The 17,985-nt window shown below is 45.8% G+C and overlaps 1 protein-coding gene across 2 annotated transcripts in view; it reads right to left on the reverse strand.

Moving 5' to 3' along the window:
* KIAA1217 (KIAA1217 ortholog) overlaps nucleotides 1-17,985 on the reverse strand; it is a 432,541-nt gene that overhangs the window by 364,663 nt on the left and 49,893 nt on the right. For both annotated transcript variants that reach the window (XM_077303786.1, XM_077303784.1), the window contains exon 2: nucleotides 1,385-1,507. In XM_077303786.1, the coding sequence (XP_077159901.1) occupies nucleotides 1,385-1,507 (123 nt within the window). The remainder of the gene's footprint in view (nucleotides 1-1,384; nucleotides 1,508-17,985) is intronic.

Raw genomic sequence — 17,985 nt, forward strand, 5'->3', positions numbered from 1 at the left:
AAATAACTGGATGCAGATGCTGCCATTCATTAATTTTAAAATTCCTATTCAGCATCTGGGGGGTTGCATTTCTTCCCGTCTTCGGTGTTTTGCATGCAAGGCAGGCATGAGATACCAGTTCTTAAAAGGCAGGCCAACTCTACTTTCTCAGAGCCAGTTTGGTGTAGTGGTTAGGAGTGCGGACTTCTAATCTGGCATGCCAGGTTCGATTCTGCACTCCCCCACATGCAGCCAGCTGGGTGACCTTGGGCTCTCCATGGCACTGGTAAAACTGTTCTAACCGGGCAGTGATATCAGGGCTCTCTCAGCCTCACCCACCCCACAGGGTGTCTGTTGTGGGGAGAGGAATGGGAAGGCGACTGTAAGCCGCTTTGAGCCTCCTTCGGGTAGGGAAAAGCGGCATATAAGAACCAACTCTTCTTCTTCTTCTCAGCAAGCCAACAGCCCCTGGTTGCCTGTGGCAGGCACAACCCTCCCACAGCTGGGGGATCACTTTCCAGAGCTGCTTTTGTCTCCCAATTAGGGCTGCCAACATCCAAACAGTGGCCAGAGATCTGATATTACAACTCATCTTCAGGTGACGGAGATCAGTTCACCTGGAGAAAATGACTGCTTTGGAAGGTGGACCATAGCATTATACCCCATTGAAGTCCCTTCCTTCCCCTCCCCATATCCCACCCTTCTGAGGCCCCATCCACAAAATCTCCAGTTATATCTCCACTTGGGTATAGCAATGCTACTCCCAATGCACCCAAGGAACCAGTATGATTTTGAGTACAAAAGCTGAAACCAGCTGAAATGTTCGTTGTTCCCAACCCCAAGAGTGAACCAAGGACTCCTTGGCTATAAACAAAATGGTCCCTTTGGATCCAAGTGCCACCACCTTCCCCTCTTGTCTTTGAAACCTTCCCTAAAAGGCCAAAGGATCCAGAACAACAAACTTCTTGTTGGCCCTATCACCTTCCATTATAGTACCTTCTTAACAGGGCCCATAATGTTTAGACACAAGATGCTTGTCAGTCCATCTGGCCAAAAAGTTGCACATATTCCAGTACAGAAAGCTGGACATCAAGGGATTGGGCTTTCACAATGTTTTGCCTGCCCCTCATTTTGATCCACTTCTTGCACTTCCAATCCAGTACCATCGTTCCAAACTATAAGAACAAAAGCTGTTGAATAACATCAGTTTAACCTCAAGGACCTAAAAGTCACTTCAAGACTGTAAAAAGGGGATCCCAGTATAGTAGTTTAGAGATCTAGAGACACTTTGCTTTCAAATGTCAAGCCTTTTCCAGCTCAGACTTCATGTTTCTACATCAAAAAGGGCATTCTGAGATTCTGAAATGTCCTCTTTTGATACATAATGTAGTTTGTTCATGCTTACCCAATGTCCCATAAGGGAAGTCCACACTCCAGCCAGATTGCCTGGTACCTCTGACATCAAGGCAGGACGAATGATGGGGCATCATAACAGAGTAACATCTTGCAAGTTGTGACTTTGGAAGATCTGAAACGGAGATATTTGAGTTTGCAGTTAAAGTGAGAAATGACTTACCAGGACAAGGAACCCAGACAAGTCACAGTAGTAAGATTATTCACTTGGCAGACAATTCTGTTTGTGGCCTAACACGAAACCAAGGTTTGGATCCAGCACAGCCTTATTGTGGGCAGAAGAATTTCCACCACTGAAGCACAACTTTCTCACCTCCCCCCTCCCAAAGCAGCCGCAGGCATAAATCACTGTGCTCAATTCAAGCCAAGACCTTCTACAAATATAGTACTCTCTCTATATAAAGCATTGATACAATTTTGTCATTGGGTGGAAGGGGAGGAGTCAGAACATGATCTAATCAGGCATATTAGATTTGGTCTATTGTTTATACCAGGGTTCCTCAACCATTGTTTCGTGAAACCCTGAGGGTTTCTTTTCTTTTCTTGATGGACTGAGAAGGGTTTTCTGAATGTGTGGGAGTTAATTTTCATATATTTATTTAAATTACATTTGTTAAACATTTATCAGGTCATGCGACCATGTCAACCCACGCAACCCTTAGGAGCGCGGACTTCTAATCTGGCGTGCCGGGTTCGATTCTCTGCTCCCCCACATGCAGCCAGCTGGGTGACCTTGGGCTCGCCACAGCACTGATAAAGCTGTTCTGACCAAGCAGTAATATCAGGGCTCTCTCAGCCTCACCCACCTCACAGGGTGTCTGTTGTGGGGAGAGGAAAGGGAAGGTGAATGTAAGCCGCTTTGTGACTCCTTCGGATAGAGAAAAGCGCATATGAGAACCAGCTCTTCTTCAGTAATATCAGGGCTCTCTCAGCCTCACCTCCCTCACAGGGTGTCTGTTGTGGGGAGAGGAAAGGGGAGGTGACTGTAAACTGCTTTGAGCCTCCTTTGGGTAGAGAAAAGTAGAATATAAGAACCAACTCTTCTTCTTCTTCAAATGGTCAATGATGGGCCTGGAGGGGGTGGGAAGGGGAGGAGCCATGGGTGGGAATGGACACAAGCTATGCTTCCGAACCGTATTCCACATGATCGTGCCACATCTGGGTCTTTTCCAACTCTGAAGACTGTTTCAGGGGTTTCTCCACAGTAAAAAGGTTGAGAAAGGCTGGTATATGCAGACCAGCGTCTTGTTGACAGAAGACAATCCTCACAAAAATCATTATTAACCCTAATCAAGAAACCATTTTAAAAGGATTTTAATACTGTTTTCCACCCAAAATATTAGGACTCTTGCTATTTCAGCCAGGTAAGCATTTTACCGAACACCTGATTCAACAACAAAAAATAAGTGTTGCAAGCAAAAATAAGGAGATGATCTGAGATGGAACTGCAGCAGAGCTGTCAAGGCCAAATTACTAAGTGGTACAGCTAGAATAGCCAATGCTAGAAGACAGGAAAAACATTATTTCAAGAGACCCAGACAGCTAAATCATGAACTGTGAACAGCAGTGGTCCCCAACCTTATCACTGGGGACTGGTCAACGCTTAACAATTTTACCGAGGTCCAGAGGGGGGGGACAGTCTTTTGCTGAGGGACGTCACCGCCGCCTGCGCCCCTGTTCCATTTGCTTTCCCACCGGTGCCCCTGACTTCCCGCCACCCGCTAGGGGGCGCTACCAGCAGCAGCTGCGCAGTGCCAAGCCAAGGGGGAGCCCCAGCCACAGTGCCGCCATGAGCCGGCAGCAGAGTGGCAGGGCAGCCCCCGAGGCAGCAGCTGGGGAGGAGGATGAGGAGGAGCCGCAGCCCTGTACCGACTGATCTACGGACCAGTACCTGTCTCCGTATCGGGGGTTGGGGAACGCTGGTGAACAGTACAAATAAGCTTAACTATGCAATATGGAGGCAGGTGCGAGGGTGGGACATTGAAGGCGGAGGTAGCGCTTCTTTGCCTCCATGCCTTTCTTTTGCTGGTGGCCTGCTGGTCGTCCATTGGGGGAAAGCGCTTTTAGTTTGGTGAATCCACTTTATGCGATTCCCCAACTAGCTTTTTAAAATGATGGATGTAGCGAGCAGTTTGCTCCTCCTCAGGCCCCGCCTCCAAATCTTCAGGAGTTTCCCCACTTGGAGCTAGCAACCCAATCCCTCCATCCCTGCCAGTGGCCGGTGGCTAGGGGAGGAACCTGACAACCCTATGACCACCACGCTAACCTAACTACAGCCAGATGCCCTCAAATCAGTCCTCAGAACACCACACCTCTCATCTATATACCACCAATAACAAGCACCCAAAGCGGCTTATAAACTTCTCTACTTTATCCTCACAACAGCCCTGTAAGGAAGGGTAGGCTGGAAGAGAAGGTCTGGCCTAAAGTCCCCCAGGAAGCTTCCATGGCAGGGTGAGGATTCAAATCCAAATCCTTATCTGACACTCTTAACTACTACACCACACTTCTTTCCCTCAAAGGTAAGCACTGCCCCTTACAGCCCACTCCATGGGAAGACATCTGCTGGTTTCATGTAGAGACTCATAGAATCATAGAGTTGGAAGGGACCTCTGCCCTAGATGCCAGTCCAGAAACTAGTCCACTGATGTGTCAAACATTGGCAAATGGTCAAGTCTTTTTCAAGAAACACCGTTACAGTAAAAAATAAAGCAAAAAGAAACAGTGCTTTTTAAAACGACTATCGCTATCTAATGATGTCATAAGGACTTTTTTAAATGTTGCTGCTTACACAGCAGTATTCATGGAGTATGATACTATATTTGGCCAGGGTCAAAAATAAGGTTGTCAAATTGACTGGCCAATTGACCAGACTTGCCCAAACGCCTGACTGGGGGTCTCACCAGAATGAAGACACCGGAGAGATGGAAAAACCATGGACCAAAGGTTATCTTCCATCGAGAGCTCTTTCAAAAATCTTGCGTGTGCTTACAGCGAACAGACAAGCCCGAGGAGGGAAAAGCTCGTACATGAAACGGAAACTCAAGATTAAAAGATAAACTGATTTTCAACTCCATGGGCAACATTACATGATGGATAATGGGCAAAAGGCCGTGCTTAAGAGTGCTTGACATCAAGTTAACGTAAAAAGGAAGTTGTACATTCACTGTGTCAGTCACATACCCTCCCACTAAAGTTAGCAAATTATCACTGCAAAAACACGTATATGCGTTTCTTGTGGAACATGTATTATTCCTTACAGGTAGGAATTTATGTCCATTTCCTCCTAGGTGAAAGGTTATCTGTGGACACAGCCAACAGCTGCTTATGATTTTGGGTTGCATGTTATTCTTGGGAAAGGAACAGCATTTAATGGATGCTAAACATAAACATGTGTTCTTGATATTCTAGTTCCAGCATGTCAAAAGTTCAAAGAATAAATATGCTTCAGAGGTAGTTTATGTTGGGGGAGACCATTAGCACAATCCACAAATAGCACAGATTAATCTAATAATTTTATTTCGCCACGTTATATCTTGGACTTTTGCAAATTTATAATTGTGGATTGTACTGTATTTTTAGCTTTTAGGGGTAATTTTTATTGGGGGATTTTATGTGTCTGTAACCTGCCACGAGCCTTTTGGCAGTGGCAGATAGAAATCGAATTGATGATGATGATGATGATGACCAATTATCATGAGCTTAGTGTGAACATATATTAATGTTTTTAATGATGTGTATCCACCTTTCAATTAGACACCATGGAGTTCACCTAGATCCCGGTTCCTCAAAAGGCAGGCGCTCAAGCGTGGGGCAACATGACAGAGCTGTAGTCCATGGAGTTCACCACCAGCCTCCCAAAGACAGTTTCTGTAGAGGAGATTCTCAAAGCCCCTTCAAATTTCCCAAAAGAATTACTTCCTCTCCCTGCTCCACCAATGGTCCTTGCAACATCTAAAGCTGCTGTCAGAATTTACCGTTTCTCTTTTTGATTACAGAGCACTCGCTTAGACCCAAAGAGCACAAATAAAGTGCTTTGAATCCTTGGAAGGACTAACCAAATGGGAAGCGCTGGAGAGTAAAAGCTGCCTTCTGCCATGTCAAGCAACTGGTCCCTCTTAGCTGCTCACTTGCAAGTTCTCCCCAAGGTCTCTCGATCTGAGCTCTTTTCCAGCCAAGCTGCCTCATGTCCTTGGAAACTGGAGCATGTGATCCATCATTTGAACAAAGTGCCCTCCCCTGAACAAGGAGGGAGACATTTCTACCTGAATAGAAAGAGGGTTATTCACAGGATACATTCCATTGAAGCTGGAAAAGCAAATGCATCTCTGCTGTCGTGCCCATGACCGTTTATGCACTGGCAACTTCACTGCCCCACCCCCCCTGTCAGGAGCACAGATCAGGGGCGGATGAGATGCACCAGGCCAAGTACTCCCCCATGTGAGTGCAGGAAGAGGTGGGGCAACCTGCCACGACTAAAACTCCAGCCTGCAGCCCGGCATGAAACCTCCAGTGCGCAAACAGTCCATGTGAGACAGCCAGGGACTGGCAGATGAATGTGTGAGTCGCCTCCACTGAAAAGCACTCAGTGAAATTAAAGGCGACTAGAAGTTCTCATGTAATGGTCAACAATAAACTCGAAAATTATAAATTCAACTAGAAAGCTGTAATAAAAGTCCCAACAAGTTGTTTCAAGAATCTTGTGTCTTTTGTTGCCTAGTTCTTCAAGCAACTTGTTGTTGGGAATTTTATAGTGACCAGGTTTAGTGTTGACCGTTACACGGGAATTCCCGGTTGTGCTTCCACTGAATAGCACTGCAAGTGAGAGGATCAAAAGCAGGGGTAGTCAAACTGTGGCCCTCCAGATGGCAGGGGCTCCTGGGAATTGTAGTCCATGGACATCTGGAGGGCCGCAGTTTGACTACCCCTGATCTAGATCCTAAACATTTACCTTTTGCAAGCATGCTTAAAAGATAAATGGGGTTTATTTAACCACGGGGAAATCCCGCAGGAAGCTAGGTATAAAAGCTTCAAACTTAGGCAGCGCAAAAGTTAAAAGCAGAGAGATGACAGAGTCTTCTCTCTCTCTGGCCTTCCAAAATCCTGCCAAAATTCAGTATCCGCCTACTGATATTCAAGAACGCACCTGAAATATGTGCCCCTCTTTTGCTTGAGAGAAGGAGGTGGCCCTTCTGGAATTGTCTGATTTTTTTAACTGAAATTATTTGCATATTAGGAGTCTACATGTCAATTTTATTGCTTTGTTGTTTATTGTTATATGATAGTTGTGAGTTGCCCTGAGCTCTCAGGGGAAAGACAGCGTACAAACCCAACAATAAATAAATAACATTGCTTCCCTGCACGTTGGCTGGCTTCCTGCAGGGCTGCTGCGACGGATCTCTTTGATGCTGCTCCCAAGACTAGGCCTTTCTTTGCACAGAAGACACCCCCTTCTCCTTAAGACATCTTGCTTCATGTGTTCTCTACAGGTGCCTCCTCCTCAGGGACAAACACCCATTCCCTGAGAAGCTCCACCAGGAGGACCAAGTGTATAAAGTTACACAGAGAAGCACCAGCTTTTCAAATACAGAAGTAAATCCACATGTGAACAACAACCTCACGATATCTATATTGAACATACCTGTTTTTAATATTTATGAAAACGTTGTCCATTGCTTTTTGGCAGAGGCATCCCCAAAGGGGCTTATAGTAGCATAAAAACATCACTTTAAACAACAGGGCGCAAAAAAATACTGTACAAACAACAGAAAACAGCAGTTTGACGATGGGAATGAGCCAGCGCTGCATCCAAAAATCACTCCCCCCCAAATCCAATTTTAGCTAATCCAAAAGCTGGCCTGGACAAAAAATGTTTTCCCTGTCATCCTAAAAGCTGCAAGAAGAGTAGTTAGCCAAATTTCCCTGGGAGGGGAGGACAAATCCATAGTCCAAGTGCCAGCCACGAAATTTGTGGCCACTTGAAGAACCTCGTGGCCGCTTGAAGAACCTATGACACCATTGTCCATAGAATATGACCTCACTAGTTATCCAGGCAGGTTCATATTGGATGTGATGGTCCTTCAGGTATCCTCTTCCATTTCAGGTATCCTCCTTCTATTTAGGGCTTTAAAGCGTCAAAAACAGCATTTGAACTGGGCCCAGAAGCAACTGAGATCACAGTCAGTGTAATGGGATCCCAGTTGTTAGTCTGGAATAGTAACCAAGCATCCGTATTTTGAAACTTCCAATAACTTTTCAAAGACAATCTACATGCAGCACATGCCACTGTGGTGCAGGGGCTAAAGAGCGGCAGACTCTAATCTGGAGAACCATGTTGTATTCCCCAGTCCTCCACCTGAAGCTTGCTGGGTGATGTCACAGTTCTCTTAGAGCTGTTCTCACAGAGCAGTTCTCTTAAAGCTCTCTCAGCCCCACCTACACTGGCAGGGGCTCATGGGAATTGTAGTCCATGGACATCTGGAGGACCACAGGTTGACTACCCCTGTGTTAATGTTTCACAAGGCAGGTCTCAGTTAAAAAAAATCCTGTGCATTTACAATTAATTTGCTCATTTTACATGTTCGTGAAATCTGATTGCCTTTTGTGCATTCGGTAGATTGCAAGTCCATATCACATCCTGTAGTTTGTAAGTCCATATCACATGGAGAAAAGCAAGCAAAAATGCCTTTAATAAACAAATCAGCAGTGGCTCAAAACCTCTCCATCATGGGTCAGAGATTGGGAACTGTCCATAAACCTGCCCATGATTCAGAAAGGCTCTTCCACAACATAATGGGCTTTGCTCATATCTAACAGAATCCTTTGCAGAATTATTTCTGTCTCCTTATTTCAGTGGTTTTAGATTAGACTAGAGTAACGCGGGCCAGGATAGCACTGTAAATATCTTGAACCTCCTTAAGGATACACACTGTTTTAAAAACACACAAAAAAAAATCAAATTCAAACATTTTTTTAAAATCCTGTTACTTACTACAAGTCACTCCAAAAGTTTAAGCCATCATAAAACTCTGTTTACTAATCCCAAAGATATATTTGTCAAATACATCTTTGGGATTATCCCTTATCAAAACCAATGAGGAAGATAAAGATTAAACACAGCCCTACATTAATATTTTACCACCTCACCCTCGCCCATCTGATCAAGCTTAACCTTAATTAGTGTCCTTGACTAATACCTGTTCAGAATTTAAAAGAAAAAAAAAGTTCAAGGCAAACCTGCGGAATATTGATACAAGACCTCTCTTCCCTGAAAAGTTTTCAGCAGAATAGCAGCATTCCTATGAGCTGCTGGACAGTAGCAGAAAGAGGCCATTCCATGAACAACCCCACTAACCTTTAGAATTCCTCTCCATAACAAAAATAAGGATGATATTACAGTGCAGAGAAATAAGGAAAGCTACATGGTGTTCAAGAAAGACCACTGCTTGCTTCCGATACCAGAGTAAATAACAGATAGGAGAGATGTCTTAACTACATAGTCAGAGCTCTAGCAATGGGTTGATACTTAGAAGCCTAGAGTTGGAAGGGCCCATACAGGCAACCCTGTCCAACCCCCTGCTCAATGCAGGGTCAGCCTAAAGCATCCAGGATAGGTGTCTGTCCAGCCACTGCATGAAGACTGAGGGGGGGCTCACCACCTCCTTAGGCAGGCTACAGAAAGAACCAGTTGGTACAAAATGCTCCAGCTTCCAGCCAGAGTGCTGATTGGAGAGGGCTGTGGAAGCCATCAATCCAATCTTGTTCAGCCTACTATGTCTTCTGGCTCGAGTTAAGGTGCTGGTGTTGACCTTTAAAATGCTGCATGGTCTAGGACCAACATACTTTCAGGGCCATCTTCTCCCATGTGAACGTATTTGCTCACTCTGGTCATCCTCAGAGGCCCTGCTTTGGTGCTATATGAGATTAGACAGGTGGCGACCCCATAAAAGGACCTTCTCTGTGGTGGCACCAAAACTTTAGAACTCCCTCCCCAGGGAGATTTGTCTTGTCTCATTCTACAGGTGTTTTTCACCAGCAGGTGAAGAGTTTTTGGTTTTGTCTGGCGCATCCCCAATTACAATTTTTGGCCCGCCTTCTAGTGTTGGTTGTGCATTTATTTAAGAATTGAACTTCATCTTTGAGCTGGATTTTAAGTTTTTTAACATCTGTATGTTAACATCTAGGGGTCCCCACCCATCTGTTCTGCCATCTGTTTTCACCACCCGCTCTCCGTTACCCTATCGTTCGTTACAAAACACGAGAATGTATGCAGCCTGGCTGGGATGAAATTAGGAGGGATTTGGAAATGGTCCTGCTAAGGCAAGTATTGCCATTATTGGGTTTTTTTAACCATTTTAGCTATTTTTAATGTTAATTTGCAGCCTCCTTTAAAAGTTTGAAATGGTTGCATGTTGCAGATGCAGTCAAATAAATAAAAATGAAAATGCTTTAATGTTTGCTGCCTAGTGGACCCTGATTAGGTGGAAAGGTGACATGTTTAAAATATTTTAAATACATATGAATAAAGGCAGAAAGACAGTGAAGTTCAATTGCCCTATGACCACAGTAAAGCTAAGCCTAGACTTTGGGGGCTCATATTTCATAGCAAGACGTAAGACTTTGGGAAACAATGCTCCTTGATGGGTAGAAAAATACCTCCCATCCCACCCGAAATCAAGGTCCCTTCTCCTGCTGGATTCCCTTTATTGCAGACTAGATATAAGCTGACTGCAGCAAACTCACCAGGAAAAGTAAACCCCAACAGTAGAAAGGACGGATCACCCGCCAGATCTTAATAATATTAATATTCTACTTCTAGGCTAATTGGGTCCACAAAGCTCCTTATGTACAACTAAATCCACTAAATAGGAACCAATTCTTAAAAAAAAAAAAAACGCAGCACAACCGAAAAGCTTAAAACAGAGGGCACAATAAGCACAGGAACCCAACGGAGAAATGGAAAGCTTCAAACACCTAAATCATAGCTCACAGCCAGGCAATTGTAAATTAGCTTCCAAAGCTCAGCAGAGTAGAATAGTTCTGATTAGACAAGCCCGCACCCTAGGTCAAAGGGGGCATTAGCTCCACGACCTCCAGACCACCAGAATTCCTCTTTCCAAGAAATGAGTCTCTGAACCCCAGAGTGGGAAAAACACGGAGCAGGGTGTCTGTGGATGCCTTAGGTGATGTGCACTAAGGCAGGGGTAGTCAACCTGTGGTCCTCCAGATGTCAATGGACTACAATTCCCATGAGCCCCTGCCAGCGCTTGCTGGCAGGGGCTCATGGGAATTGTAGTCCATGGACATCTGGAGGACCACAGGTTGACTACCCCTGCACTAAGGCAGATCCAGCAGGGGCTCATGGGAATTGTAGTCCATGGACATCTGGAGGACCAGGGGTTGACTACCCCTGCACTAAGGCAGATCCAGCCTGAATATCTACCTGGAAAATGCCACGTCTTGAGTGGTCCAGTGAAGGAGGCTCTTGGCCAGCATCAGCCAAGCACAGGGGCAAGCAGGGCTGTTGTTCTAGCTGACTCCTTCTTCCATTTACCCCCTTCCCTCCCTCCCAGTCCCTACTCCTGCCAGTGGGATGGCTGGGAGCACCTTGGTCCAATTCGCTTGAAACTTGGGATATCATGTGTGGATAGGCAGCACTAACTCCCCTTTTAGTATCTTTTTCTTTAAAGAGTCACTTCGGTTCTATTCCCCACAAAATCCCCTGTAGGGAACAATGGAGCCCAAGTGCTTCTGGAATCCCAGAAAATGCTGATCCTCAAAACTGCACCAGGGAACTAGAATCAGCATCAAATAGTGGTATTTGTGCCCTTCATGAAATCCAAATCCAGAGGAACCCTTCCCCCCCCCCAAGCTGTACATCCCTAGTCAATACATGAGCAGGTGATTCCTGAGGCATTCTGGCCACAGGCCCTTTTCAGCTCTAAAAGCTGTACTCCGTGTGCTCGTAAACACCAGTGCTGGCATGCCGTGATACTCATCATATACTCCTATGAAGGTGAGCACTTCTGCCCTGTATTCTGCTCTGGTTGACATTGTTTAACATTATTTAGCCCAGAGGTACACGCTCCCTGGCACATTTGCAACTGTCATCAACTCAAAGAACCACATCACTGTGGAATGCTTTTCTGCCATCCCACCAGATACTCGCATTCAATAAAATAAGCATTTCTATTAAACTTACGCCAGAGCACGTCTGACTGCTAAACCCTTGAGTTACAAGGAATAAGGGGAAGGGTTTGCAAGTTAGGCTCATGACACAAAACAGTGTGCAAATTTGCAAGTACTCCAGAACTCTTGATTAGGCTGAATGTCGAAAGATAACTTCTGCCTTATATTTAAAAGTACTCTTGGGATGAATTCTAGTGTTGCAAGAAACATAGTCAGAAAATCTCTGTGCCAAGGGGAGGGGGGAGGGAACCTCTAGCCCAGGGGTAGTCAAACTGCGGCCCTCCAGATGTCCATGTACTACAATTCCCAGGAGCCCTTGCCAGCATTCGCCAGCGAATGCTGGCAAGGGCTCCTGGGAATTGTAGTCCATGGACATCTGGAGGGCCGCAGTTTGACTACCCCTGCTCTAGCCAGTCACAATGCCCACAAGGCAATAACTCTACCACTTTCCCGAAGCACAGAATAGGTGCCCTGTTAGGGATTGGTGCTCAGAAGAGCCACATGCTTCTGGTTGCCACAATTTGCCTAAATGGAGGACTACCCAATTTGGTAGTCACCTATTTTCCCTCCAGCAACTGGTGATCAACCAGGCAGATTCCATTTCCAGATCTTCCAGCTGACTATTAACAGATCTCTCCTCTATAGTCCTGCTGGCCTTTGTACACCATGTGACAAAGCAAAGAAGAAGAGCTGGGTTTTTTATACTCCACTCTTTACTACTCAAAGGAGTCCCAACGCAGCCTACAAACATCTTTTCTTTCCTCTCCCCACAACAGACACTCTGTGAGGTAGGCGGGATGGAGAGAGCCCTGACAGAACTGCTCTGCAGAACAGCCCTAAAAGAACTGTGAATAGCCCAAGGCCACCCAACTGGCTGCATCTGAAGGAGCAGGGAATCCAACCCAGATCTCCAGATTAGAGTCTGCTGCTCTTTAACCACACAAAACAGCCAATTTTGAACTTCAAGACAAAGACAGGCAAATAACTCTCTGCACAGCTAAATTTTGCACTGCCGCCATGAAATTGCCTACTATGTATGTGGATCAGAAAATTTCTCTCTGATCCAACTTCAGAAGTACAAAGAGCGAATTGTCACTGGCAACTTAAAACTGTCTTAAATATTCAATCTTAACATCTTAAAGTTTTTATGTCGGCAGATCTTTTTTAAAAATGTATAATACCATTACTGTTTTTTCTCTTTTTAAATTGTCTTAGTTTTTAATTGCACGTATTTGAATTTTGGTCTGAATGACCGTAAATAACTAAATAAAAATTTTAAAAACCACACAAAACAACCTGTCAATGATAATTTATTTATATAGTGAATCATTTGCATCTTCATACGTAGCGCATCACTCATGATGAGCTTCTCGTGTCCTTCCCCGTATGTATTTTTTGAAGCCTACGGATCTCTTTGCTATCTTAGCCTTTCCTCAGAGAATTGGCGCAGACTGAAGAAAATAATCTCTTGCCGGGTACCAAAGGCTTCCATTCAAGCAAACCTCTTTACACAACGAGGCAGGTAGATAACTACAGAAGGCTGTACGGCGATAAAGACGCTGAATCCTGAGCAATTTCCCTTCCAGAGAGTGAATCTGCATACATCATGACCTACCTGATCCAGCAGGAGAATAGTGGGGATCAAGCCTAAGCCACCTGGGTTATGACAATCTAATCATCACCGCCATAGTTCTATCGCCTCACTCTGCTCTACGCACTGGCAGAGCCCATGAGAGAGCATCATGCTGCAAGGCTCAGATTGAAAAAGACCAGCCAACAGATCCTAGCGCAATGTGTCTGCTGGAGAAATTGGCTGCCTGAGGCTGTCCCTTCCCCTCAACACGCTGAGCCAAGATTGAAAAGGTTTAGTTACTGTCCCAAGTTGTCAAACATCGAAACATAAGCAAACTGAAGTGTGGTTTTTTGGGTTTTTTCCCCCATGCGTACAAACCAAGATACTAAACCTGTCCGCAGACAAGAAAAAGGTGCGGTTTGTTAAACCACCAAATTGGGACATCGCGGCAAATTGTGTTTACCTTCTAAACTAGGATTGATTGATTGATTGACTGACTGACTGATTAATTGAATGAATGGCAAGTGCAGCATGGCCAGGAGGCCTTCAGGACCCCCAGAAGTGAGGTCAGCTGGCCACGCCTCCCTGCCATGCTCCTGGAAGTGACATAACCACCCGCAAACTCCACGCTTCTTTCACTCCTGCCTCCTGACTTCATTACTACTATGGTGGCTCCTCATCATGCAGGCTGGAAAGAAGGGCAGGATCTGAGAAGACAGCCTGGATCCCCCATACCATGCCACAACCGACTCCCCACCTTTGAGTTTTGCACTCGTAGCCTATCCACTGAGCCTTCTAGGCGGAAGCGGGTGGTTCTGTAGCTTGTGGCCAAATCCATTAAGACAGGAAGGAAAATGCCACAGACACCACCCGGAGCTTCTGTGGACCCTTGGGGGGGGACAAACTGTGGGGGTCCACAGACCCCTGGTTGGGAATCCTTGCTCTAAGGTCAGGAAACTCAGTGACTCCCTTTGCCCGGCTCTATACCCCCTTCTGCGCCTATCCAAATAATCCCAGAACACAGGCAGAAGCTGGCACAGACAGGAACACTGTCTCCCTAGCACAGCTTCAGAAGAGGCAACCCCTGAAAGGTAAAGATTCTCGAAGCTATGAAAGCCTGACATAACAGCCTCAGAGCAGCGCTAAAAGACTTCGCTCTCTGACTCATAATAAAAAGCCTTAAAGCAGCCTGTCTGGGGCTGCTGTATTTTTCAAAGCGTTGCCATACGGAGGCTGAACAAAGAGTTCTCTGTGTTGTTTCTCGATTCCTTAGGGCTACGAACCTTAAAGAGCCCGGAACTTTTAAGCTGCAGGAAAGAACGACTGCGCCGTGTCTTGAATAAATGAGCACACAGCGCTATGGGGGCCGTATGTCATCCCAATGATCTTATAGACCAGGGGCAGTCAAACTGCGGCCCTCCAGATGTCCATGGACTACAATTCCCATGAGCCCCTGCCAGCAAATGCTGGCAGGGGCTCATGGGAATTGTAGTCCATAGACACCTGGAGGGGTGCGGTTTGACTGCCCCTGTTATAGACAGAGAGCGATTCTACCTTGCCCCTGGAGATCAGACCAATGGTGAAGTGTGACTTTGGATTCTTTAAATGCTACATGTAGAGGATTTGAAGCTCGGGGCGGTCTTTGCCAGTGGGTAGCAGGGGCAGCTGTCCTGGGCCCCATGCTGAGGAAGGGTCCTTCAAAAAAGGAAGGAAAGGAGAAAAACTGGCTCTGGCCACTGCTCACATGGCCTAACCTGGGAGTCTGGCAGCCATGAATCCTCTTTCTCTTGCAGCAGAGGGCAGTGATTCTGGGGCCCCATGGACTTTTGCCCATGGACCCAGCATCACAAAGAGAGCCCCTGTTTGCAATCACAGCTGCAGCATGACCTTTGCCTCGAGAGTTCATGCTGTCCCGGGGGTAGTCTCAAATCAATCTGAAGGTCTCGTTGGGAGGCTAGAAGGCTCTGTCGGCTGCCAATCATAGAAGAGAACCCTAAGCAACAAGCAGGCACTTGCAAAATTCAGGCAACACAAGACACACTTGTGCATACTAAAATGTGCACTGTCCTCTGAGTTTAGTGTGTGTGTGTGTGTGTTTAACTCAGTTGAACAGCAAGGTCCAAAAGAATCCAAACAATGCTATTTCTGACTCTGAACTAATTAACCCAAAGGAAAATGCCCATAAAATAAGTTTGTTTATGTAAATCTCTTGCATGGTTCAAACAGCATCTTATACCATCTGTTGATCTTGCGGGGGGGGGGGGGGGGAAGACACATATTAAGGACCTCTGACCAACAAATGATGCGTAATTACTAGCTTGTTGCATGCAAATTCAAAGAAGCCACACAGGAGATGCAAATATAATTGGGGGGGGGGGGGAAATCCTATGCCTAGAAGAACTGAGCACTTTCAACTTAATTCCTGGTCAATATTGTGCGCTAATAAGCAGGGAAATGAAAGTTTAGATGAGTTACACTTTCTACGCAGCAACAGCTACAGCAATTATCTAAACAGAGGATTGCTTAATTGCCTTCACAGAGATTAGCTGCGACCGTGTTCTGCAACAGTTATTTCTCAAACGATAATCATCGAAAACTTTTAAAAGAAGGAGTAAATTCCAATAGTCAAACTTCCTTCCCAGTGAGCATTCACTTTTGATAACCCTGAAATTGGTGCAGTTTACCACTCAGATACGCTGACTGGTGGGGCTGCCCAAAAGCAATGGCATTCTTCCTCAATGGAATCGCTGCAGACACCCTATTTCCATTGGGTAACTACAAAATTCGGCCATCTGGGGCAAAAGGGGGAAGGATACATGCATCTACTATAACATCATATACATTAAAGGTAAAGGTATCCCCTGTGCAAGCACCAGGTCATGTCTGACCCTTGGGGTGACGCCCTCTAGCATTTTCATGGCAGACTCAATAAGGGGTGGTTTGCCAGTGCCTTCCCCAGTCATTACCGTTTTACCCCCAGCAAGCTGGGTACTCATTTTATCAACCTCGGAAGGGTGGAAGGCTGAGTCGACCTTGAGCCAGCTGCTGGGATTGAACTCCCAGCCTCATGGTCAGAGCTTCAGACTGCATGTCTCCTGCCTTACCACTCTGCGTCACAAGAGGCTCAGACCATGTGCATTGCGGTTGCTGACTTACCTTGGGCTAAACAATGCAGCTTTGGGGAGGCAAATGAAAGTCAGTTTGGCTGGGACTAAGCAGCCTAGCAGCAGAAGCAATTTTGCGCCGCTGACAGGTCTACGAGAGGGAAGCAGGGCTGCTGGATAGGGTAAGGTTGCCAAAAGCAGACAGTGAAACAAAAGACGGTGGCTGAAGGTGGCTGAAGTGATGGCTAGAGAGAATGCAGACTGGGATAGGCAGGGAAAAGACTGAGAGCACAAATATTAGAGGGGAAGTGGGCTGAGGAACCGGGATGTCAAAGAGAAAGAATTGTGGGAAACCTCCGACTGGACCTTGGGGAAGAAGGGATGACATACAGCAGCCAGCAAGAGAACGAAGGGCCAGGTCTGCTGGCCATAGCGCCAAGGGAGTAACAAGGCCAAAGAAATGAATGTCACATTTGATTTGAGTTATGCCTTTGGCTACAGATCTTTTTTTCCCCCAATGTGCAAAGTATTGTTCAATTCTGGTTTAGATATTTATGCCTGCTCGTCTCCCCTCCCTCTCCTCCAAATAGCTTGCTATATCATTCTCCTCATCTCCACTTTATCCTACCAAGCCTTTGAGGCAGGTCAGACTGAGAGAATGAATTTGTGATTGGCCCAAGACCTCCTAGCCTGCTTCCATGGCAGAGTGGGGGTTCAAACCTGGGTCTCCCAGACTCTCATCTGACACTCTGCCACAGTCTTTTTTCAAATTTTTTTACCACTGAGAAACCCCTGAAACATTCTTCAGGCTTTGAGAACCCCCCCCCCCCCAAGGTGGCAGGATCCTGCAGAATATGGTTGGGAAGCAGAGCTGTGGACACGCCCACTAGAGGCTCCTCTCCTTCCCGCCCACCCCAGGCCCATCATTGGCCTTTTTGGGAGGGCAGATGATGTTACCATATATGGTCATATCACAATAAATGTTTACCAAATTTTTTAAAATATGAAAAATTAATTAACTCCCACCCATTCAGGAAATGCTTCCATGGCCATCAAGAAACCCCAGGACCATCAAGAAAGCCTGCTCTGCCATGTCGGATCTGAGAGATATGCAGAAGCAGGACACTATCAAATATGCAGAAACGCTTCACTATCAATTACGTTTCTTCTTATCTTGCTGCTCTTTTGACTCAAAGGTCTTGAACAGATCAAGATCCAACCCTCTCACAGGTCATAAAGTATTTAGTGACTGCTAAGGGAGTTTTCCGATCATCATCTACAAGGAAAAAAACGGACAATCTTTTGAGATGGTAAATTCACATAACCTATTCAGTGGGAGAATCAGTTCTGTTAATCCGGCTCTACTGCCTCTAAACCAAACACTCTGTCCAGTTCATTGCATTTGCCCTGGATTTTACATAAAATATAATAATTTCCCTGTACCTATTTGCATGAGATCCATTGCAGTAAGCTTCCCAACTCTTTCCACAAGAAGCGGGGCAACCACACTGTCCCAGGAGGATGCAGCTTACAGCTTTCCTGACCGCTTAGTATGCTTCTCAAATATAGCACAGCCTCCTGGTTAAAAGTTTAAACTTTCTGAACCATTTTTCTCCAACAGAGGTGAGCAAGGCAAGGCTAGCCGGAGCTGTTACATCACAACGGAATCATGGATGGAAGCAAAGACCTCAATGCCAATGCAGCCCATGGGTCTAAAAAGCTCAAGCA

This window comes from Paroedura picta, chromosome 11 (genome assembly GCF_049243985.1).
Source record: "Paroedura picta isolate Pp20150507F chromosome 11, Ppicta_v3.0, whole genome shotgun sequence".
NCBI classification, from domain to species: Eukaryota; Metazoa; Chordata; class Lepidosauria; order Squamata; family Gekkonidae; genus Paroedura; species Paroedura picta.